The sequence below is a fragment of the Micropterus salmoides genome, unplaced genomic scaffold (genome assembly GCF_014851395.1).
Source record: "Micropterus salmoides isolate LMB-PRFRI ecotype aquatic unplaced genomic scaffold, ASM1485139v1 Ms_hic_scaffold_18, whole genome shotgun sequence".
Lineage (NCBI taxonomy): Eukaryota > Metazoa > Chordata > Actinopteri > Centrarchiformes > Centrarchidae > Micropterus > Micropterus salmoides.
In genome coordinates, this window is record NW_024040928.1 from 18,471,322 (window position 1) to 18,497,192 (window position 25,871).

At 40.8% G+C, this 25,871-nt stretch overlaps 1 protein-coding gene across 2 annotated transcripts in view; it reads left to right on the top strand.

The window, feature by feature from the left end:
• Positions 1–248: 248 nt before the first annotated feature.
• The window catches only part of LOC119908433 (rho-associated protein kinase 2-like), a gene marked incomplete at its 5' end in the record, with an annotated part of 30,077 nt that continues 4,454 nt past the window's right edge, over positions 249–25,871 (top strand). For both annotated transcript variants that reach the window (XM_038726114.1, XM_038726115.1), the window contains 28 exon segments: positions 249–330; positions 1,019–1,119; positions 2,653–2,790; positions 4,752–5,012; positions 5,774–5,918; positions 6,143–6,281; positions 10,741–10,832; positions 13,572–13,731; positions 15,053–15,149; positions 15,330–15,409; positions 15,881–15,929; positions 16,012–16,147; positions 16,538–16,629; positions 16,875–17,121; positions 18,126–18,232; positions 18,403–18,562; positions 18,960–19,120; positions 19,493–19,677; positions 19,901–19,970; positions 20,162–20,265; positions 20,884–21,070; positions 21,673–21,766; positions 22,052–22,146; positions 22,355–22,543; positions 23,088–23,256; positions 24,650–24,717; positions 24,826–24,914; positions 25,770–25,848. In XM_038726114.1, coding sequence (XP_038582042.1) covers positions 249–330; positions 1,019–1,119; positions 2,653–2,790; positions 4,752–5,012; positions 5,774–5,918; positions 6,143–6,281; positions 10,741–10,832; positions 13,572–13,731; positions 15,053–15,149; positions 15,330–15,409; positions 15,881–15,929; positions 16,012–16,147; positions 16,538–16,629; positions 16,875–17,121; positions 18,126–18,232; positions 18,403–18,562; positions 18,960–19,120; positions 19,493–19,677; positions 19,901–19,970; positions 20,162–20,265; positions 20,884–21,070; positions 21,673–21,766; positions 22,052–22,146; positions 22,355–22,543; positions 23,088–23,256; positions 24,650–24,717; positions 24,826–24,914; positions 25,770–25,848 — 3,576 coding nt within the window.

Below are 25,871 nucleotides of genomic sequence, written 5' to 3' on the forward strand. Positions count from 1 at the left end.
CTTTGAAACATGACTGTATCTAACTAAATTAAGCCAAACCCAAGCGCTAAAAGTTCCAACATTGAACGATGAATGTAATGGTTAGTTTGAGAGGCAAAATTGTTGAATAATGTGTTTATTGCACCCAAGGTGAAACTAGAAGTTAAATATTTTTGGATTGAAAATCCATACCTTGTTTCTGTTTACTTGTTTGTTTGTGTTTTGTTTCCAATGGGTGATTTAGTTTTGTTGTCTTTTCTGTCTTTCAGGATTCCATGAACGCGCTGGCTCTTGATCTGAACTATCCTGCCCTGCGGAAAAACAAAAACATAGAGGCCTTTCTGAACCGATGTAAGAGCTACAGTGTGTTTTCGTGAAGGTCAAGATTCTCGTGCTTAGCTTGAATGAAATACAGACCAGAGCAATCTGGTCATGGGGGACTGAGTATGTTACTTGGTTGTCAAAGCACACAAACTATACGTACAATGGAACTTTATGTCTAGATGATGAAAAGTATTCATTTCCAAACCTTGTGTTGTGACAAAAAACTTGATCCTTGTTCTTCAGTGGTTGTTGTTTCTGCAAAAAGTCACAAAATAGATACGAAATATATGAAGAAATCCTCTGTAGTCTGATTGTAAGTTACATCTTGTGATTTAAATGAGCTGCTATGTGGCCTGACAGCCAAAATATATCATATAAAAGACAAACAAACAAAAAAGTTTGATGTGTCACTTTTGTATATACTTGCTTTTTCTAATACTTTTTTGTGAAATATTTTGCATTTTATCTTTGTCTTGAGGCCATTTACAAAGATTGAAATGACCGTTATGTTGCATTATGCATGTCTTCCAAAAATTTCAAAAATCTGTCTTTCTCATCTAAAAACTAGCTTTAATAAATAACTTTAGCCTGGATATAACTTTTAATAAACTGTCATGGATCTCTCTCTGATCCAGCAGTTAACAACTGATCTGATCCTTTGAACCTAAATGGTTGGAGCATGACGTTTTGTGTTGCGCATGTGTCTATCCTGCAGATGAAAAGGCAGTGAGTCAGCTGCGAGAGCTGCAGGTGAAGCTTGAAGACTTTGAAAAAGTGAAATTGATTGGGAGAGGAGCCTATGGAGAAGTGCAGCTGGTGAGATTTTTCTTTTTTTAAATTATTTTTATTAAACCTTTCTTTAACCAGGAAAGGCTCGTTGAGATTTAAAATCTCTTTTCCATGAGCGTCCTGGCCAAGATAGACAGTAGCTAGTCGTTATATAAAAGTGGTGAGAATACTGTCTGCAAGGAGCTGATGAATAATGTTTTATGAGGTTGCATCATGTTTCCGGTTGTCTGACCATAACTCAGAAACAGAAGGGGAGATTGTGACCATATACAACAGTTGGTCAGACACTCAAAGGTCATTGTGACCTTAAAATAGGTTTTTAGCCATATTATAAGAATGAATTAGGAAATTCCAGATTTCACACACATGTTGACTGGAACAACACAACAAGTACAACTGTCCCGTACAACTTAACCAGCTGTATGGGCTTTCCACCATCTTATCAATTCTGCCTTTCATTTCATGCCTCATTCTGAATTTTGAAGATCACATGAGAATCATTTGAATGCAAATAACGTATTGGAGCCAGGTAGTCCTGATCCTGTGAGGAAGTGAGTGAGTTTTTGTTTACAGCTCATAGAGAGGCTTTGCATCTAAAAATGGTAGGAGAAAACAAAAGCACCATATTTTATGTAGCTATACTAAAAAAAGTACATTTTTACACAGTAGTTTAGTCCATGTGTACTGGATCTGTTTAGCCAATACCTGTATGATAATCCCTTATTAATCTGTTGAACAATGTGTATTCACTGGAATCATATCATTAATATAGTTATCATTTTCATTTAGCCAAAACATACAGTTTATACCCTTGATTTAATTCCTTCTAAATATTCACTACATGTACTATATGATTGTGGACAGACATGAATGTAAACTGCAACTTTATTGGTTGGGGGAGGCATACAACCGTGAGGCAGTAATTGTAGTGTGATTTTAAATTATGCAGCATTAGATATAAAGGGAGATGGAGCAAGGAGAGTTTCTCCAGATGTTCCTCAATTCAGCAATTTGCACCAAAACACCAGGAAATGTGAACCACTAGAGGGAGCAACAATCTGTGAATCTACCAAATATCTGCAACTTATTTTTGGTATTTCAAAAATACATGGCATTTTTCTCCTCATCGTGGCCTAATTTTGTGTTTAAAAAACGTAATTAAGGCAAGCAGTAGTTGTTTTAAAAACTCCCAATTTCTCCAGATGTTTCAGATGCTTTTCTCTTGTCCCGGTGAAAGCTTGAATGTGGTCTCTGCTGAGTGTCTTGTGGTAGAAACAAGCCTGGACAGGCTCAATGTGTGGGAGATGAGCGTGAAGTCTGGTGTGGGGGTGTGTAGGGAGGGGGGGCTTAGGGTGTTTGTGCTTAAAATCTTGTGTAAGCATGTCTTTTTATGGGTGTGTGTCTGTAATTACGGGCTCCCCTCTCTGTTTCTGTCTTTCTCTCTCTGTCTCTCATTTTATCTTGGTCATTATGACATTCTGTCTAGTTCTTATTGTCCTTGTAAATTTAAAACTGTTTACACAACATCTCCTTTCTTTGTCTTGCCCTCCTCCGCTGCAGGTCCGTCACAAGGCCTCTCAGAAGGTTTACGCCATGAAGCAGCTCAACAAGTTTGAGATGATCAAGCGGTCAGACTCTGCCTTCTTCTGGGAGGAGAGGCACATCATGGCATTTTCCAACAGCCCCTGGGTTGTTCAGGTGTGCACATACACCAATTGTATTCTGTCAGCAAGACAAAATATGTAACAAAGCCGAAGGATTTCACATTTAAACATAAAACAAGGATGCATATTTAGACCCGGCCTCCTTTCACTGCAGAGACTTAAGTGTGCCAAACAATATTAGAACCTTCCCAATACAGGTGATTGGGAAAAGGGAAAAATAAAATGTTTCAAGTCCACCAAAAATAGCTAAATGTTAATTCCAGCCATACAATACCATGTTCTTTTTTATTTTATTTAATCGACAGAGATTTAGAGATTTAGATTAGAATGTTTAAGCTTTTAGAGAGTTTAATGGTGGATCATACAAAGATTTTAATGCTAAATATGTATTCATAATGTTAGAATTAACTATATGGGTACAGTTTCTATCATGTGATATGTAATTTTCTGTCACAATAGCAATATATTGTATATCTTGATATGGAACATCTTTTGGAAATTAGATTGATAAACAGTTAAACGTGGGGTATGTAATTCTAATCCAACACACTTCTTTGTGTCAAATTCTGCAAATATCTCCGCTTGCGGTCCACACTGTGTGTGCGCCTTGGAAAAACATCCGGTGTTTGTGCACAGCCCTGGCTCTGTAAATGGGAAACAAACAAAGTGGCCCACACCCCACCACACAACAGTATTCCATTCATGATTTGTGTGTCAGGTGGCGTTAAATGACTTGCCCGCGGACATTGTGCTTACTTTCTACTTGTCTATTCTAGACATGCTGTTGTTGTGATGTTAGCTATAGTAGCAGGAGAGTTGCGATTAGCGCTGTCTGGAGCTGCTGCGCTGCTCTGGCACCGTCTCGTCCTCTCTGCAAGTTAGCTTCACTGCAGCAACTGTAGCAAATAACTTGCTAACCCAGAACGTGGCTAACATTTGTTACATTACTTGCTGTGTCGTTGTTCGCTCTATATCATGGTATTTGTCCTGGTGTTGGATTACTCCAGAATTGCTTACCCCACCTTTTAATAGATGAAATACTAACTAGATAGGAACAACTCAAATATGCTGAAATTTTGCAGTTTAGCATTGAATGCAAATAGTAGAAAAATACATAAAGATATTTATACACATCAATGTAAAGAATGACACCCCCTCACCTCTCCTTGGCTTACTTGCTTAGTTTCGCTCAATTCCTGGATGCCTATTGGATCATGATTTTATTATTTGATCCCATAGACATGCCACAATTGAGCCAAGATAGCCTAATATTGCTGTTTGACATAACTTCAGAGTACAGCAAATACAATAAAAAAAGGTCTGTCAATCTGACTGATAAAGAGGGAAAAACTGTTCCCCAAAACTACTGTATTTCTGAACTCTCTCTGTAACCAAATCACACACATGTAGGCTATTCTATGTGATTTGCTTTTGATAACTAATTTAAAAAATAATGCAATATTGTTTCATTTCCACTGACTGAGCCTCCCCTGAAACTGTTTGGAGCCCACCTGGGGAGGCCCGCCTCACACTTCCTCTCTGCAGTGGAGTATGTGTCTGGCTTTGTTATGTCCAATACAAATAGGTAATTTAGGAAGCACTTTCAATATGACTACTAATGTAGATTATGATGACCAAAGGATGCTCAAAATTCACAATTTAACTGTAATGCTTCCTTAAAAAGACATTTAACACTGTATCACAATAATCGAAGCATATAGGAGAACCTCCGTGATATTTTAATCTTATATAACAATGTGTAATATTATGTTGATTTATTTTTTTCCCCAGCTCTACTTAGTATGCACTGGAGTAATAACCTGGCTTCATGATTTAGGCATGAACATGAAATAATAGTCTATGGTTTAGTGTGAAAATGAGTGCAGATCATCCAGAGATAACACACCTACATCCTATAGTGAAATCTGTATCAAATTGAAGGCTTAATAATCCTTCTTACTGTGACATTAAGTTATTACGTTTGTTGCCTCCTAGCTGTGCTGTGCTTTCCAAGACAACAGACACCTCTACATGGTGATGGAGTTCATGGCCGGAGGCGACCTGGTCACACTCACCATGAACTACGACATACCTGAGAAGTGGGCTCGCTTCTACACAGCTGAAGTAGTGCTGGCGCTGGACGCCATCCACTCCTTGGGCTTCATCCATCGTGACGTTAAACCTGACAACATGCTGCTGGACCAAAACGGACACCTCAAACTGGCAGATTTTGGCACATGCATGAAGATGGACGAGGTAGGTTTCAAATGTGTTGTACTTGGATAGGCGATTAAGTTAAGACAGCTTTTGTGTTAGAGTAATTTTACTATTGAATTGAATGCACTTAAGTTGAATAGAGTGTTTTTGCGTGTTTTTACTTTTATCTCTCAAGACCATTGCCCTTTTTTCAGTGCCCTAGTGCACCATCAAGTGTTCAGGCTGTGAAGTGAAGCCCAATGCTGCACTCTTGCATCAGGTTATTTTTGAAGTTGTTGTGCTAAACAACCACTCTGGAGTTCAGCTGAGGCCCCTCCTTGGAGTCGGGAAATGTTCTTCCACCTTTTTGTTTGTACCACAGCAATTTCTAAATAGCTGGCTGACATGCGGTTCAGCACATTTTGGCAGCAGACAAAATGTGTCACATGAACACAGTCAAAACAGTCTGGCAGAGATTAAACCCTGCACTAAATGAACTATCTACTATATCTGAATCTACTCCTGAATCAATGAAATAATCAGTTTTTCTGCCATTGTCTCAGAATATCTGTAATATTGAGTAATAGCTTTCAGAGCTATGTTAGACAAGATCATTACAATTGTATGTGTTTAGTTTCATACATTTACTGCTGTACATGGTGCTTTTAAACACTTTCTTTGGGTCATGGAAAATATAAATATACATTGTAGCCATTGTCCAGACCCTGCGCTACATATTTTTGTGGAAATGTTTATTCTGCTTCCTTCCCTAGTTATACCAACCCTTCTATAGTAAATCTTGTGTGTTTTTCTGTTTGCAGACAGGGATGGTGCACTGTGAAACAGCAGTAGGCACACCAGACTACATCTCCCCTGAGGTGCTTCAGTCTCAGGGTGGTGATGGTTACTATGGCCGAGAGTGCGACTGGTGGTCTGTAGGAGTCTTTATCTACGAGTTGTTGGTTGGTAAGTGCCCTACCGTATATACAGCAATGTTTTTTGTCACCTAAAATGTCTACAGGATGTAATTTAGCACCTATAGTATGTAAAATCCTGTCTTTGGTATTGACATTGGTATAATCATCAACAACGTACCACCAACAGATACAATATGTTCACGTTTGTGCTGTTTGTCCCTTAAAATCCTAAACATTTCCATCTACCAAATTTCCAAATACTTTTGTTCGCAGGGGAAACCCCCTTCTATGCTGAGTCCCTGGTTGGAACTTATGGGAAGATCATGAACCACAAGAACACACTCATCTTCCCAGATGATGCAGAGATATCTCAGGATGCCAAAGACCTCATCTGTGCCTTTCTTACTGACAGGTTCGCACTTGCTTTAACAAGAATTCAGAATATTTCACAATTTCAGGCTGCCTGTCATGTGCAGACAGTTGCATACACACTTAGATTTCGACTATGGAAAAATGAAAGGACATTGTTTGCATCGTAACTAAACTTTGAACTTTCTGACAATAAATGATCTGAGACGACCAGGTTATAAAGATACAACATGCTGAGTCATGTGATTGAACATGAGAAGAGCGAGTGCCTGGTGCACACTAAGGATTTTAAAAGATTAACCAATTTAATATTTTAATCTTAAGAACCCACACACATCAGATGGATCAAGACGCAGGATCACACATACATACAAACTGATTTCAGAGTGGCGATTTAAGGAACTTAGGATCTCACAAAATATCGCGTGATCAAATGTGACTTCAGACATAAACAAACATGGAGACAGACTCTGGTCTAGTCAGTTCTAATAAAACTGTGGATAAACCGATAAAATCGAGGCTGATGAGGCCCCATCCACACTGCTCTGTTTTCGTTTTAAAACGGAGACCTTTTGCTACGTTTGCACCTCCCGTCCAGACTAAAACGGCGAAAACGAAGACCTAAAATGGAGAAGTTTGAAAACGCTGCCAACCCCGTTTTTTGTTTTGAAACTCCGGAGTGCGTTTTAGTGAAGACGGACAAAACTGGAGGACTTTAAACTCTGATACGCAGCTAAAGCACTGGTGTGAATGGAGATTGTATTAAAACGGAGTAGTGTAGATGGGCCTGAGAAATGGGAATCAACATGGTTTATATGTTTTATAGCTGAGCAAATACACACAGTGGTGACGTTTCATGGTCAGAACACTCATTGGCTGTTTTCTGATCAGTGGCAATCTTAACATTACAGGTGCTGGTCATATAATTAGAATATCATCAAATAGTTGATTTATTTCAGTAATTCCATTCAAAAAGTGAAACTTGGATAATGTATACATTCATTCCACACAGACCGATATATTTCTAGTGTTCATTCCTTTTAATTTTGATGATTATAACTGACAACTAATGAAAATCCCAAATTCAGTATCTCAGAAAATTTGATTATTACTTAAGACCAATACAAAAAAAGGATTTTTGGAAATGTTGGTCAACTGAAAAGTATGAACATGAGAAGTATGAGCATGTACAGCACTCAATACTTAGTTGGGGCTCCTTTTTGCCTGAATTACTGCAGCAATGCGGCATGGCATGGAGTCGATCAGTCTGTGGTCAGGTGTTATGAGAGCCCAGGTTGCTCTGATAGTGGCCTTCAGCTCTTCTGCATTGTGGGGTCTGGCGTATCGCATCTTCCTCTTCACAATATCCCATAGATTTCCTATAGGGTTAAGGTCAGGCGAGTTTGCTGGCCAATTAAGAACAGGGATACCATGGTCCTTAAACCAGGTACTGGTAGCTTTGGCACTGTGTGCAGATGCCAAGTCCTGTTGGAAAATGAAATCTGCATCTCCATAAAGTTGGTCAGCAGCAGGAAGCATGAAGTGCTCTAAAACTTCCTGGTAGACGGCTGCGTTGACCTTGGACCTCAGAAAACACAGTGGACCAACACCAGCAGATGACATGGCACCCCAAACCATCACTGACTGTGGAAACTTTACACTGGACTTCAAGCAACGTGGATTCTGTGCCTCTCCTCTCTTCATCCAGACTTTGGGACCTTGATTTCCAAAGGAAATGCTAAATGTACTTTCATCAGAGAACATAACTTTAGACCACTCAGCAGCAGTTCAGTCCTTTTTGTCTTTAGCCCAGGCGAGACGCTTCTGATGCTGTGTCTTGTTCAAGAGTGGCTTGACACAAGGAATGCGACAGCTGAAACCCATGTCTTGCATACGTCTGTGCGTGGTGGTTCTTGAAGCACTGACTCCAGCTTCAGTCCACTCTTTGTGAATCTCCCCCACATTTTTGAATGGGTTTTGTTTCACAATCCTCTCCAGGGTGCGGTTATCCCTATTGCTTGTACACTTTTTTCTACCACATCTTTTCCTTCCCTTCGCCTCTCTATTAATGTGCTTGGACACAGAGCTCTTTAGCAATGACCTTTTGTGTCTTGCCCTCCTTGTGCAAGGTGTCAATGGCCGTCTTTTGGACAGCTGTCAAGTCAGTAGTCTTACCCATGATTGTTTAGCCTACAGAACTAGACTGAGAGACCATTTAAAGGCCTTTGCAGGTGTTTTGAGTTAATTAGCTGATTAGAGTGTGGCACCAGGTGTCTTCAATACTGAACCTTTTCACATTATTCTAATTTTCTGAGATACTGATTTTGGGGTTTTCATTAGTTGTCAGTTATAATCATCAAAATTAAAAGGAATGAACACTTGAAATATATCAGTCTGTGTGGTATGAATGTATACATGATACAGGTTTTACTTTTTGAATGGAATTACTAAAATAACTCAACTTTTTGATAATATTCTAATTATATGACCAGCACCTGCATGTCTGTGAACCCCTCACACTACAGGATCATTTAGGCTGATAATCGATAACCGATCAGCCTCCGCTCACTAACACCCCGCAATTGCTGAGAGGGGCGAATCTGACTTAAATTGGCCTAATTATCTTCTATTGTGCGGCCAGCATTAAATAAGCAAAGTGAGAAAGTATCAGACATTAGATGTGTCAAAGTTAACAAAGACGTTTCACAACTCTTCTTCAGAAGACAGTGCTTTATTCGCCAAATGTTTTTTGTGGTACCGCCACCAAACTTTAAGTGAATACAATATGGTGTTGTAGGTGTAAGGTTTAGTTATCAAGACCTTATTCTATATTTTTATAGTCTTTTCTTTCTTGTCAACAAATTCCCTGAAATGACCAACAATCGTATTGCTTCCAACTGTAGATGTAAAACTTGAACTAAGGCTAACATATAGTTTATTATTTTTAAAAGGCTAAACAGTTTCCTTAAACAGCTGGGCATTGTAGTTTATAGCAAACATTTTTCAAATGTGAGCAAAAAGTACATTTGTTGGGGGACTATTTTCTCCCGCGGATTGATACACATTTGGTTTGCTAGTGAGTATTTTCAGCATGTGGGATTGACTCAAAATAAACCACAGTGCCCAATTGTGATGAACTTGTCAGCTAGTGCAGTGGAGTGACGTTAGAAGTCTATGGAACAGAGGAATAACTTATATCAGGCTTTGCATACAGACAATACTTATAGTACTAATAGTTTTAGCTCTTTTCATGAGATTTGTAGACAAAAAGATAAATATAGAATTTCACTAGATGCATTCTTTAATAAAACTAACATTCTGTCTTGAATTTGTTTGCTAAAAATGATATTGATGAATCCAAACCTGATTTTAGCTGCCATGCAATTACAAATAGTGTCATTTTAATTTGTGTTATAACATATTATTAGTAATAAAGGTATGGATTAAATGAATGTGTGGGTCAGGTTTTTGGTTAGTGACCCATCCCCCTGGAAGAAACCACTTCCTGTTTACATTAGTTACCCCGCCATCCAGAGAGGGCTCAAACAACAGGCTCTTTCTGCTTCAACACAGAGCAGCCTTTCATTTTTCCTCACTCAGTTTATTTACCTTCTCACTCACTATTCTCCCACCACATACAGAATCTCACATGTGTACGGCTGCTCAGCCACACAACCACCCACCCACCCACACACATATCTTGAACACTGACCAGTACATTCATTCACCACTTAACCCACATGCTCCGTCACTGTCGCCCTGTCTTGCTGAATCATTCCTGTAAGAACCACCATCGTCTCTTTTTTTGTAATTTTCTTTTTCTACCTTTCTTGGTGCCACTTTCCATTTCTCCATCCTTTGCTCATTTCTGTAACTTTCTCCTTTGCACTCCTGCAGTTTTCCGGGCACTGAGACTTGGCCTGTTTATAAGCCTGGCCTGGATGCCTATTTTTTTCAATCTTTTTTTTGTGGAGGGGTTTAGAAACTCTCCCGTTTTCTCTTTCTTCCTCCCCACCCCTACCCTCTCTTTCTTTTGGCTGGCTCTGGAATGTCCCACACGTGGCAAGCCTAAACTGCCGCACCCCTGCAACCCTGTACCCAGCGCTGGAGGAGGGAGGAAAGTGGGACGAGAAAGAGAGAGAGAGTGTGTGTGTGAGAGTAGAGTTTTAGAGAGGGGAATGCAGCAGCAGCTCTAGCAGTTGTGTTTGAGTCAATCAGAGTTGTTGATGTTGCCTCCTGCGGTCTGATCCTGCTGTCTTTGCTCCCGCTCTCCTCCTGGATCTATATCATCTGTCTGGTTAAAGGAGGTTTCAGTGTCCATCAGTGGTCATGCAGCTCTCCATGCTGGTCAGTGTGGTCAGTGCCTAGTGGTCACTCCACTGGGCTGTGTGTTTGGGATGACATGCTGATGACGATGGTGTGTGGAGGGGACAAGTGGGGTGTGTTTTGTGTTCAGGCTGAGCAGGCTCTGCTCACAGTCTTGGTCCTGTTGCTGTGTGCAGGGAGGTTCGTCTGGGCCGTACTGGAGTGGATGAGATCAAATGCCACCCTTTCTTCAAGAACAACCAGTGGACCTTTGACAACATCCGAGAGAGTAAGTGTGTGCATGTTTTTGAATCTTGTGTATTTTTGTTTTAATCCCCACTATACAGGTGCAGCTTCCATCTCTGGCAATGTGTGACTTGTTCCATCTCTCATTGCCACTCCTCTTGTCTTTTTTTTTCTTATCATCTCCAGCCCATTCCTCCACAGATCTGGTTCTTTTCAGTCTTAGTTCATAGTCTATTTCCGTCTCCTAAGCCATTAAGCCTGCATATATGGTACACATGCACTCCATATGCTCCTGGCTCATATCTTACATTATACGAGAGGATGCTGTGCAGAGAAGCAGAGCCCGTGATGCAGGATAACCAGCCGCATATGGGTGCCACTCCAAAAGAGTAGAGGGAATTGAAAAAAATATTAAACACTGCAAGTTTTACTGCAGGTGTATACCATATAGAACTAAGTGTTTTGGCGACACTGGTAAGTAGCTGAAGAGTTTATATCTTAAATGTGCAATTTAAGTTAAAGACAGTTAAATTTAGAAATGTCACGGGCCTACACTATTCAGTGGGTTAAACATGGCATACTAGCTCTGCACCACCCATACTAACAATACACACACAGCTAAAACTTAAAGGCTGTTTTAATGAAAGTCTCCACCAGTAGGAGCAAGTTGTGTTGATTGGGCTGTAGCAGCAAACCTGACTGTCCAAATATCCATTTAGCTGATAACTGCTAGTGACATAAAGTCCTGTCTAATATATTTAGATTATTACATTGACAGGCCTTCGTGATGTATAATGTATTATCAATGGATAAATGCATAACAAGTAATGTGTAATAGTTGGCATGGTGGTAAATCAGAAAGTAAAATGTTGCATCTGCTATGAAATGATAATATAATAATAATAATAATAATAATAATAATAACAGTTTTTTTTTTAAATATTTTATTGCATTTTCTTTATAGTTTCATTTACACTTACATTTTGACACAGCAGAGAAAAAGAAGCGAACTTGAAATCATCGACGCAAAATCAAAACAATTATCTTGGGTTTAAAACACAGTGAATACATATCTGTTTAGAGTAGGTGTTTTTAAAAAAGAAAAACAAAGAAAGTTAAAAGGAGCAAAAAGAACATGTAAACCATAACAACAGCAAAGATATACACATTATTTAATTTGCGTCAAATAAAATAGAAAACAAATCGATGGAACTATTCTAAGCTTTTTGTATATTAATGAAAGTGTTAGGATAGCCATTGCTTGTCACGATATTAAGCTCATACCTAACTGTATTCTTTTGAATTGAAAGGTAAATTGAATTGATCTTTGCACATGGAGTATGTGTAGTAAGAGTCATGGTTCAATCTCCTCTTATACAGTTGTATCATATTAGGCATCTCTTCGGAAGGAAGGAAATAAGGAAAGGGATTTATTAAGAATATGAACAAGAACTTTGTGTCTGTATAGAATTACAGTCTGGCTCTTTCACCTCTCCTGCTCCGTCTCTCTGCTTCACCTGGCTCTGATTAAGACAGCAGACAGAACTTCAGACTGCCTGGCAGTTGGAACACAAAACCACTACTGTGCCGCTGCTCAGCTCTCTTCATGTTTGCACGTGCATGTCCTGTCACACATACACACACTCAAAACATGACCCTTCTCCCATTGTGGCATCCCCCAGAGCTGCATGTACCTCCCAGCCCTCTGTGTCTGTGAAAGGAAGACTTTACTTCCTCCTGTGTGTGGCCATGAAGATTTACCATGTTTGTTTCTATTGAACATTCTCCCACTTGGGTTCATATTTATCAAGCTTATTAAGCTTTAGGGTGGTGCAGGCAAAAGAAGCCAGTGCCATGGATGGATGGGATGGATTGGATGGATGGGATGGATGGCTGGATGGATGGATGGGAGGGAGGGAGGGACGGGGGGCAGAACCCCCTGTAGCGGCAGGCGGGGCAGGCTGTGCGGCCTGTGTGGACTGGCCTAATGAGAGGGGCGCCCCAGCTTGGAGGGTTGCTCCCGCTTTCTCACTCTCACTGTGGCCACGGCTGCCTGTCATTAGCCGCCCGCTATCAGAGAGCATTCTGGGAAGTTGTGCCACAAGGGCCTCCATGGAGGGGCCTGTGTCTCTTTCTGTCTCACCACACTTTTGGCTTTTGTTTCATTCCTCTGCTTGATCTCTCCCTGTATTTTCTCTGCCATCTTTGAGTCACATTTATCACGCTGAGGGTTGAGTCCTGACCTAACAGTAATGAGCTCTTTGCTCAGAGCCAGAATTGCACTGGTCTGAGGAACTTGATCCATAATGGCTCCTTTTTTTCTCAATTAGGAACTATTTTTAGGTGAAAGGACTAGCTTAGTTTTATCTGATTTGGCCCTTTGACACATTTTTGTCTGCCTGTTGTGCAGACATTTTAAGAACGCCGGCTCCTGCGAGAAGAGAGCAGGCGTTTAGGCTTCGTTGGTGAAAGGCACTGTGTGTGGGGCACAAAGCGAGCACTGTACGGGAAAAAGGAGTGGTGGTAGCCTCACGCCAACCTGCAGAGCCTACTCCTACTGCAAGCAGTGCCAAAAAATTGCCATGGAGTATACTCCTGAAAAGATTTTAAGAGTTTGTTGAAGATGTGCTTTAAATTGAAATACCTGTAGCACCGGGTTTTAATGTTTGATCGCCTTGGTTTATGTAGAACATCATCGCTCTCTTTTCTCAGTGTCTCTCGGGTTCCACCTCCTCCTCTCCCCCTTTTGCTCCGTGACTCTCTCTCTGTTTCTGTCTTCCAGCTGTGGCTCCAGTTGTGCCAGAGCTGAACGGTGACATAGACACCAGTAACTTTGACGACATAGAGGATGATAAAAGAGATGCTGAGACCTTTCCTCAGCCCAAAGCCTTTGTGGGCAACCAGCTACCATTTGTCGGCTTCACTTACTTCAAGGAGGACCAGTAAGTGTTTTATTCTCACATTTTGTTTAAATTTTTGACTTATTCTCTGCTGTTTTGCATGTGAATCCTGTCTGCATTAGCATTTACTGAGCTTATAGTTTAGTTAATATAATTTTGTTAATGATACTGGGATTTAATGTAGATTTTCACTGGAACATATTGCAGCTCTCATGTGTGGGAACTTTTACAAGGGCCTCTAGACTCAGGAAATAGGTTTAAGGACAGCGCTGTGCCCAAGATGCGAGAGGTAGAAAAAGACAGCTTCACACCCATACCTTTTAATACCCTCTTACAGTCAGACACTGAGTGCCTGTTCGAGCTCCACACTGCTGCCTTGTTCTGACAGCCCCTTTTAAATGCCCTCTTTGCTTACGATGGAGTCTAGTTTTTGAAACCTTGGGCTCAATTTGTAGGAGAAGTAGCAAAAAACAACATCTGTGTGATTCATGATCCTATAGTGCTTTTTGTCAGCAATGTTATGCTTTTATTTTTAAAGCTTATATATAAGAGTCCACTGCTTGTGTCTCACCAATTTCTCTTTTCCATTTACCTGACAAGTGAGAGTCATTGGCCAAAACAATGCCACTTAAGTCAGTAAATGGCTATTAATACAGCCAAAATTGCTGATAACACATGAATATTGAGCAGGTAATAAAAAGTATGGCTGTGGACAACCTTTCTTGGATTTCAGACACACTGCATCCTTAACTGTGCATTTTAGGGTCAACTGAAATCATATTTTTAGCATTATGTATGCGTGCATTTCCATTTAAAAAAAATATTAACACCATGCGAGAACAGTTTATGCTAAAGGACACAACTGGTCCTAAAAAGATCGTAAAATGGATTCAGATTCCTTGGTCATTATGTAGCCATGTGGCAGAGTCATGTAATGATTCCCAGAGATAGGTGCCCACTATTAAAAGTCCACCACCATGGTTAACAGTTGGCAACAGACAGTGTGGGTTGAAGGCGTTCTTTGAGTTTTCTCCAAAGGTAAACCCATCCAGATGTAACAAGATGCCTCAAAGATTTTTAGAATTTTTTTTTTTTTTTCACAGTGCATCATTTAAGGTTTTTGTGCTCCATGCATGAGGTTATGGGTCTAAAGTGTAAGTGATTTCTGAATGGTAACAATAATGAAGGAAATGCGACACCTCCTTGACAACATGGGGTAGGGGTAGTTAATTGGGATTATGGATCTTGGAGATGTAAAATGTGACACAAATTTAGACATGTGGATAGTGTTGGATGTTGCCAGGACTGGAAAACCAGCACAGGTAAATTCATGGCTCTTGTCTGTCCCTCCATTCTCTCTCAGGCTGCTGAACGGAAACAACAACTGCTCCGTGGAGGTTTCAGAGGACAGCAAGGAAAACTCTGAAGATAAGGAGTATTGCTCGGACAGTAAAAAAGAGGTAGGTGTGTGTGTGTGTGTGTGTGTGTGTGTGTGTGTGTGTGTGTGTGTGTGTGTGTGTGTGTGTGTGTGTGTGTGTGTGTGTGGTCTTAATATTATGCTAACAAGCAAGCGTTAAAGTACTTAAAAGATGGAAATAATCATTAGGTAATAGTATTTTTCTTTTCTGGCCATCTATCAGCTGCAGAAAAAGCTTTATCAGCTGGAGGAGCAGCTTGACCATGAGATGCAGGCCAAAGATGAGCTGGAGCAGAAGTGCAAGTACGATAAGATGAATAACACACAAACACACTGATTCATGATGAAGAATCCCATTCAAGCAATGAATCACCAAAACTTTAGAATATAATAATCTTTAAAAAAACTGGTCATCACTGGGCAGTTCTTGGCATTTATATTGTTTGCCATTTGCTGGATGAGGCAGGAAATCTTTTTGATTGTGATCCACAACAGGAAGTGACATCCCATCCTGCAAAGCTGAAGCGTTTCTGATAATGGTTGATGTTTAAAAAAAAGACAAATGACTTCCACATGTTCCATCAGAAAAGCAAAAAAAATTGTCATGTTTTATTTCAGTTTATGGAAACTTTTGAAATGTCAAGTTTTAAATTTGCATATATGTGAGGAAAATATACTGAACATAAAGTGAGTGTAATAGAACAACAGGCAGGTGCCTCCTAATTCAAGGATTTGTGCGAAGAAGTCCGCAATAAAACTGTTCTTTGCCCCCAGAAACGCCACCAACCGTTTAGACAAGCTGGTCAAAGAACTAGACAAGGAGGTAAGCATGCATTTCAACCACGATATAAAGCAGGTTAAGAGGTCATTCCACTCATAATGCTTGTGATTTCCTCTCTGATCAGATGAGTGGCAGGCAGAAAGTCGAGGCCTCGCTAAGGCAGCTGGAGAGAGAGCGAGCTCTGCTGCAGCACCAGAGCACCGAGAACCTGCGCAGGGTGGAGATTGAAGCAGACAGAAAACGCAGCCTGGAGAACGAATGTGAGCACACGGGAAATACCCTGTCCAAATGTCTACACTCCTGAATAAGCTCAAAAGTGCATTGCCAGCTCTTTAAATGTCACGCAGTTCCACTGTACACAGAGAAATCAAACATTATGTTTATGTGGGCCCTTATAAATTATATGTTTCATCAAATCATATTTTTCAAAATTGGTGTAATATATTAGTCTGACTGTTAAACTTAGTAAAACATTGTAATAAACCACAAGGATACCTCGCAGCTCTGCATCCCTCTTTTTATGCAGTATGAAAAGACTGTATTGGATATGCTGGCTGTTATAGGATGGGTCACGGTATTTCCAGGCTTCACTGAATGTGTTTTATGAAATACTGCATTGTAACTTTTTTTTGTTTGCATTTACTTGTTAGTGAACAACCTGCGGGACCAGCTAGAGGATCTCAGGAAGAGGAACCAGAATTCCCACATCTCCAATGAGAAGAACATCCAGCTGCAGAAACAAGTGAGGGGAGCTTTTAACTTCACCTAACATAGCTTTGTCTTTCTTCTTTTTTTCTCACTGTTTCAACTTATGTAAATCCAGCTTGCTAATATAATCATCCATATTCAAAGAAGTAACTGTGGCTGCTGTTTTCATTATTCAGTCTGCTTTTCCCTCATTAAATCTCTTTAATTTGCAAAAATGCTGCGCTGACCCAGTTTAGCCTGCAGGGAAAAGTTTCATCCCGTCTTGTTTCCCGCCTGTAGCTCGAGGAGGCCAACGCTGTGCTTCAGGCTGAGCAGGAGGCGGCGGCGCGGCTGAAGAAGAGTCAGGCAGAGGCCCTGAAGCAGGCTCAGAGCCTGGAGGTCAGCCTCAGGGAGATGCAGGAGAAGTGCAGCCAGCTGGAAAACGGCAAGATGGAGCTGGAGAAGCAGCTGATGGCGCTACAGGCCGAGCTGGAGGAGGAGAGAAGAGATTGCAGCCTCGGGACTGAAACTATTACTGACCTGCAGGGTGAGACGTGGCTGTCTGTTACACTTTGACGTTAATATGTATCAACATGCGCTGAATAAGTAGTTCCAAGTAGTTCAAGAAGTTTCACTGTACTTGGTCTGGTATGACCAATAGTTCATGGTGGATAATGTTTGCAAACTTTAGAGAAACACTGCTGTATAACAGACTCTTGACTCTGTGCACTACAATTACAATAGCTTAGCATGTTTGCTGTTCACAAAAAGTTTATTTAATGTGTTTATACACATATCCTACTCAGTGGTTGGGAATTAACAACAAGCAGAAGAAAAATGCTGTTAAGATGTGGAAATTGTAATACAATAATTAACGCCTTAGCAACCAGCCAATGATTATTTACAAGCCTTTTATGTTCCAAACTTTAATGGGTCTATTAAAATGTTATAAGGTTTGCAAAGTTAGCATTTAGTCAAAAAGGTTAATTCACTGTAACTGCAGGTAATCAAAGTGTGATCTATGGGGCTCAATCAAAACTACTGCAGTAAACATTTCCTTAGTAGCATTACACAACTTGGAGCTGGAGGCTGGACGGGGGTATTAAATGTGAATCGTTATGTTGGAGCAGGCTTTGGGAAATATCTGATCATAGGTGGAAACATCTGTTCAAAAGGCTGAGAATGAAGCGAGGGGCTATGAAAGCCAAAGCCGACTCGGAGCCAGCACCTCTTGTGAGATGCTGTTTGGAAACTTCAGCGTGCTCAGTCCACGCAGAGAGGCCAGTCACTGAGGTCAGAGAGGACGGATCAAAACAACAGTGTTGCCTGTTTGCAGTGATGCCTCATGCTTTTTTCCCCTCCTGGTAAAACTCTCCATGTGGGTGGAGTTAGTTAAAGGGAAAATAAACTTTTAAGTGTGTTGTTTTCTGTATATTGGATAGGCTCATGCCTGATTGCAACTGAGTAGTTCAGGTGCATTTAGTATTTTTGTTCTTGCTATAATTTCTTTGTTATTGATTCCTTTTCCCTATTCCCATTACTCCTCCTTAGGTCGTATCGCTGTCCTGGAAGAAGAGGTAAAAGAAGTGAAGTCTTCTCTCTTAAAGGTCCAGACTGAAAAGAAGCAGCTACAGGACAAGCTCAATGACCTGGAGAAGGTTGGTTGTCATTTCTAATTACTAATTTCCTGTGTGAAATGACAGATTAGGCTAGTCCAAAATATATTCCTCCTGCAAATTTAAAGTTAACATTTCTAGATTACGTGTCCAACATTGACGACTATTTGAAATGGACATTAGAAACCTAATAATCCCTTTTGATTCTATAGGAGAAGAGCAACCAAGAGATCGATTTGACGTTCAAGCTGAAGTCGCTACAGCAGAGTCTGGAGCAGGAGGAGGCAGAACACAAGGCCACCAAAGCCAAGCTCGCGGATAAAAACAAGATCTACCAGTCCATCGAGGAGGCAAAGTCTGAGGCCTTAAAGGGTGAGCAAGTGAAAGGACAAAAGTGTGAATGCATAAAAACATCAGCATATGGTCAGTAGTACTTTACACAGATATTGAAATAATAAATACAAAAAAGCGTCGGTATAACCAATAATGAAAGTCAAGAAGTGGCTTCAGTTATTCAGGAAGGCTGGAATAGAAGTTAAACATCACCTGAAAAAGATGAAGTGCTGATTGATGGAGTAGACCATGGATCAAAAACTGTGTTTGTGTCCAGCGATTTGACAGAAAACTATACCAGGCTGGTCTTCAAATTCATTACTGTACTGATTGGCCATTTATCTGGTCCTCCATCAAGAGGCAGAAATTGTTTGGTCAATACTGTGTACAACTGAGTGTGGCACCTCTTGATGTTTGTTTTTTTTGTTTGGTCCAGAGATGGAGTGCACCCTGCAGGAGGAGCGCAGCTTGAAGCTGCAGGTGGAGGGAAAGCTGCTACAACTAGAGAAGGACCACTCCATGCTGGACTGTGACTACAAGCAGGCGCAGAACAAACTGGACGAGCTGCATGCACAAAAGGAGAAACTTTCTGAAGAGGTGAAGCTTACTGTTTATAAATGCTTATTTATCTTAATTATCAATGGCCAGTAGCAAGCTCCTCACACTCTCACAGTACTGCCAGTTAAAAAAACGTTTTATAATAATAACAGAGTGCATCATGTGCTGCTATTTTTTGTGAAGCTGCAATAATCAGCTGGTTTGACTTATCAAAATCAATGTCCAACATGTTTTTTTTTTTTCTTTATTGTGAATATTTGCTGCTTTTCCTCATCGCATTTCCTTATATCCCAAGCTGAGTGAAGTCACGTTTTTTAACTGGTGTTCAGACAAAATCAGCTTTGAGACCTCACTTGTCCCCCACAACTGTCAGTTAGTGCCACCACTGAAAATGCTTGTGTGTTTGTGCAGGTCAAGAACCTGAGCTTACGTGTGGAGCAGGAGTTCCACAAGCGGAGTCTGAGCCAGAATGATCTGAAGATTCAGAACCAGCAGGTGTCGGTGCTCCGCTCCTCAGAGAAACAGCTCAAACAGGAGCTCAACCACCTGCTGGACATGAAGCAGGTCCTGGAGAAACAGAACCAGGAGCTACGCAGGTCAAATACACCCCCCCACACACACACACACACACACACACACACACACACACGCACAATGCATACTGAACATAAACACACAGTGCAGCTGAATTTGTTGTGATGCTGTTGGCAAATTGTTGTGGAGAATCTCGCTCATCGTGTCTGATTTGAGGAAAGTGCTTTGGCTCTGGTGGGTATTTGGCCAGGAGTAATAATTTACAGATTGTTGGTCCTGTTCCAGGGAGAAGCAGGAGGCGGCTGACCAGCTGAAGGAACTGAAGGACCAACTGGAGGCAGAGCAGTATTTCACGGTAATACTAACAGCCATTTTCCTTCTTTTGTGCACCTTGTCTATAAACACAGCAGAGCAAAAATCTAAATTGATCTTAAATATGGATCTTGATGTGGAAGATATGAACAGAGAAGGAGTTTATTTTCCCACCTAGTACATCCCAGATCTGTGATGTGAAATTAATTGTACCTCTAACTGTCCTCCTCCAAGACCCTTTACAAGACGCAGGTCCGCGAACTGAAGGACGAGTGCGATGAGAAGAATAAGCTGTACATTGACGCACAGCAGCAACTGGCAGAATATCAGGAGGAGAGGTGACTGTGGATTACGGGTTTCTTTTGACTACCCCTTTTTCAGTCTAAACACTGAAACCCGAGACATTACAGCACTAAAATGACCTGGCATTTCTGATTTGATTTGATTCTGTTTTAAACATCATACAAAGAAAAAAATATGAGAATTAATCCAACATGAACAGCTACAAAAATATTAAATTAAATTAAATGAAACAAAGTATGAACACAAACTATTTCATGTCATGCATAAAATGTCCGTGGCAGTGAGGCATCTACAGCATGACGCTACACAGTTATCGTTTTTTTTAAGAATGTAACATACTTTCCAGATTAGTGTTATTTGGCCTCTGTGAATTCATCTCACAGCCAAAAAAGAGGACTTGACCTTTAACTGAATAAAGCTTAACCAGATTAACAGCAGATGCACAAGAGCCAAATATTACTGTGGACAAGTGTAACACTCTTGCTTTAAAATCCCACATCGACGAAAAGGTCATTTTAAATGTTAATGTATGTCCACACTATAGGCAGCTTATGTCTGACTGGCCTAATATCAGCAGGGATTTTAAGGATTTATCCAGTTCTAGCATTTGGATAATACGGTGATAACAGTTCCTTCCTCTATTCCCTCATTAGGGATTCCCTGACAACCCAGCTGGAGGCCAGTCTGACCAAGGCAGACTCTGAGCAGCTGGCTCGCTCCATCGCTGAGGAGCAGTACTCCGACCTGGAGAAGGAGAAGATCATGAAGGAGCTGGAGATCAAAGACATGATGGCAAGACACAAACAGGAGCTCAGCGACAAGGAGGCCACCATCAGCTCGGTGAGACCATTTGAGTCTGTTTAGATCCAGGAAGTATATGTTGTTGAAATTCAAATATAGGAAGTCTTTAGCCATAGAGAAGGATTTTTGTGTTTACACCCTTGTAACAAATGATTTTATGACTACATTCAAACTGTTAGGGTCACAGGTTTGACACCGTTTCCCATCCTGTCAGCTACTTAAAGGAACCCTGTGGAGTTTTCTTGTAAACAAAGTTTATATTCAGCGTTACTCACTAAAACGCAATACATGTATCGTTCAGGTCCAACGAATGTGTTGAATGCGTTTGCTTCCTCAAAAAACATTTGTAAAGCAGATTTTTAAAGTATTTCCAATTCATGATGTGATAGATCTCAGTCTTCTGTATGTATGCAATGTAATTAGTTAATTGCCTTCAGCTAGTGGCCCAGATGTAAAATGTACCCTGAGGACAGCATTGAAACCACTGCAGTAAATCACAGTAGTTTGGATCATGCAGCATGAAAAAAACTTGTCTGATTTACGTCTGTTTTCAAATGTGCTAAATAGAGATTACTGGCAGTTTGCTTGTTTGCTACTGTGTGTATGGATGAGACTCACCTCCACCCTGACACCCCTTACAGCTGGAAGAGTCCAATCGCACTCTGACGGTGGATGTGGCCAACCTGGCCAGTGAGAAAGAGGAGCTTAACAACCAGCTGAAAGACATGCAGCAGCGTGAGTGTCATTTTGAATTAATGAGCACCAGATTTCTACAGAAATGACATTTCCCTCAGTCCTGGAAAATGTGTTAAAACGCTGTCTGAAGGTGATTTATGGGAAGAAGCCTGTAAAAATGTCATGAAAAGAAGCCATTAATCTCTCCGTCAGGAAGCAGAAGTGTCTGTAGAATGGCAGAATATTGCTCTTAAGATTTAAGTTATGGATTAATTCTGTAAAACTTATGTTAAGTAAAAATGTTTATGAGCCCTGAATTAATATTCTTCTCTGCTATTTATACAGAGCTCCAGAAAGCCAAGGAGGAGGAGCAGCAGATGAACTCGCTCAAAGTGTCCTTTGAAAGGCAGCTGCAGAATGAAAGGACACTAAAAATTCAGGTGTGTGTCTGGGCGCCTACACAGGTCTGGAAAGCCTGGAATATTTAACTTTCACTTTTTTTTACCTTCAGAGACGACTGTTATGTCACACTATTTGTTGTTAAGAATAATCTTCAGCTGCAGGCTTGTGTTGAACTCTGGGCCAAAATCACTGAGATCTAAAACAAAAATCTCTATCTCTATCTCTATCTAATCTCTTTGCTCCCAGGCTGTTAACAAGCTGGCTGAGGTGATGAACAGGAGAGGGCCCGGGGGAGGAAGCCACCGCGGCAACGGCACCGAGGTCCACAGGAAGGAGAAGGAGAACAGGAAGCTGCAGCTGGAGCTGAGAGCGGAGAAGGAGAAACTTAACAGCACCATCATCAAATACCAGAGAGAGATGGGGGAGATGCAGGCGGTCAGTACGCCGACACTGCACGCTAGCATCCGAACACATGGCATAACATGAAGATATATTGTGTCTCTGTGAGAGACAGATGATTTTATTGAAGTCCTTTTATTATAGTAAGATTTAACGCAAGATACTGTAGGTTACAAATTCAATTTAAATTACTATATCTCCCTTCATGTATCTCCCAGAATCAATTCTGTTAAAATGAATGTTTTACCCAGGTTAATATATTTATTTCAGTATTTATCTATATTTCATCTAAAGTCTTTATTTTATAACATAAACAAACATAATACAATATTTATTTGGAATTGTTGATCCCCCAGAATCCAGAGTCTGCACAGAGTCAAAGGGCAGTTAATATTCATATTATTTTATTTTGGATAACGAATTTCAATGCATTGCTCTGTGCCGCTCCCTTTACCTCAGCCCATATCCAAAGTTATAACTGGGTTATTGTTCAGACGTTTATTTATTTTATGAATTTATTTCACAAACAACAGACTTGACTTGAACTGCATTTAAACACTGGCCCATGTCTATTATTCAGCTGATAGCCGAAGAGAACCAGGTGCGTCTGGAGCTTCAGATGGCGCTGGACAGTAAAGACAGCGACATCGAGCAGCTTCGTTGCCAGCTCACCTCCCTCAGCATTCACTCTCTGGACTCCACCAGCATCAGCAGTGGCAACGACATGGAAATGGGTGAAGGATACCCAGGTAGACAAGAGACCTGATCTCACATTCATCATTCTATAATTTGGCACCAACATGTACTGTACACTAAAATGTTCCAAACCAGTTCAGAAGCAAATGCACTTCTGCGTGCACTTCCTGTGTTCCCCTTTCTGCAGTCTCTCTTCCTGAGTTCCTGCTGTTTCCTTTGTTTTCACTTTGAGTCTCTTTGTCTTCTAGGCCAATTGTTTTTGACCTTTTTCCTCTTTATGCTTCTTCTTTTTCCCCCTCACTTCACCTCAACTTCTCTTCATCTTCGGGGCACAGTGCGCATTACTCACTCCCACACCTCAGAATCAATGTCCTTCACCTACCAGCGCACACACAAATCTGTCTGTATCGACACCCGACCCAACCTTCGCTCGGCTCATACTGTCTTTGACAGTGACTCTGAGGATGAAGAAGAATATGACCAGCGGGTGGAGCAGGGCAACCGTCCCCTGGCCCTCACCTATGAACAGCCCCCTAAGGCTGAACCTGCAGGTGACCCTGCATGTCGCTTCAGACCAGGGATGGGGATGAAAATGAATACTGAAATTGTCCTAACAGTGGTTTATAATAGTGTCCATCCATTATCCGGGGTGGTGATGGCGCATAGATAAGATGCTTGCCTTTGGGGTGGGAGACCCGGGTTTGATTCCCACTGTGAGACATCCACCATTGTGTCCCTGAGCAAGACACTTAACCCCTAGTTGCTCCAGAGGTGTGCGACCTCTGACATGTATAGCAATTGTAAGACGCTTTGGATAAAAGCATCAGCTAAAAATGAATAAATGTAAAATCCAGTATTTCCAATGTGTTAAAAATTGCTTTATCCTAAATTAATAGAATTGAGAAAGAAATACCCTCAACCCTGGTTAAACCCTGCAAAAGTTTCAGCTAATCCCTCAATCCCTCTACTCTGTTGACTCTGTCTCTGCTGTGCTTTAATCCTTTTTAATGTTCACTGGACACATGAATACTCACAGCTTGATGCTGGCCTGCTTTGTACAGATTTATTCTACTGCAAAAGATGTTGGGAAACATTTTCCAAGTGTGAAGTGAAGTTCATGTGTAGTGTTTTTCCTAAGCTAAAATAAGTTTAGTTTAATTTTCCTCCCCAGACATGTGCCATATTTTGTGCTGGATGTCTTATAGTATATATGTACAGCTCCCACTGAACAGTCTGTTGTTAAAATGAAGTAGCAAGGCTTCCCGTCACTTGCCCTTTGTTTGTTGGTGAAGAATCATTTCCTCTCCAAGTGATGAGTGTCTGTTCAAGGGAAATGCCACCAAAAGTTCCAAAATGTCAAGGTGGTCTTTTAAGTGGTTCACATGATTAAAGGCTGCTCTCCTTTCAGTGTTAACATCTTCCTGTCTTTTTTTCTCTGCAAACTAGACTCCAGGCTGGAGGGCTGGGTCTCACTTCCTACCAAGAACACAAAGCGGTTTGGCTGGGACAAAAAAGTAACGTGTCTACCATTATTTCTCGGATCTACAGATTTGTTTACTTTGTAATAATCGTGACAGTTGAGTAATTTCCCCCTCTAACCTTTTGATCCTTTCCTTTTACAGTTTGTAGTTGTGAGCAGTAAGAAGATCCTGTTCTACAACAGCGAGATGGATCGAGAGCAGGCCAACCCATTCATGACACTGGACATCGAGTGAGTCATTTAAAACACCAAAAATTTAGAATAATGTTAAAGTTTATGTAACCTTATGAAGCACTCTTTTAAACAGTAGTTACACTAAGAAGCTACAGCCATGCTAGTTGCTCTGTGAGACTGTACTTACGTCATCATGCTAATCAGCTCACAGTGATGGTGCTAACATGAAGGTTAGCAAGTATAATGTTTACCATGGTCACTTTCTTAATTGATCATGTTAGCATGCTCAACTCAGCATTTGCTAATAAACCAAAATATATTATATATTGGACAAATTGAAATTTTGACCTGATGATGGCGCTAAATGAAAATTGAAGATTCACTAACTCTACTGGAATTCATCCGGAGGGCAACATGAATGTCTGCATCAAATTTCATGGCAATCCAATCAATAGTTGTTGAGACATATAACTGGAAACCAAAAATGTGAAACTTATTGTGGCACTAGAGGAAAAGTCTGAGGGATCAGTCTGGACCAAAGTGGTGGACAGACACTTGACATTGCCATGTGGCTAAGATTAGAAATTTAAGAGAACAACTAAATTAAGATATAATCCAGAATAAGATTAAAGGCCATCTTTAAAAATCTGTAAAATTAGCTGCATGGTAGGGGTAGAATTTGTCAGGATAAACTATACAGTCCTTTAAAAGAAGAAACCAACTCAATTAAGCATATCTTGCCACTGCTACACATAATATTTTTCACCTGAAGCTGTCCATCACTGATACTTTGAGTAATGTCTTTAATGGCATTCTAGTTACAAAAAGTTAAGTGTCTCTGTACCCAGAGTAGTGATTACACTTATTATCCTGGGTCACCACTTAACCCTTCCATCTCTCTCCCACCTACAGTAAGCTGTTTCATGTCCGACCTGTCACTCAAACTGATGTGTACCGTGCAGAAGCCAAAGACATTTCAAGGATATTCCAGGTAATGAGCAAGTCGCCTCTGCA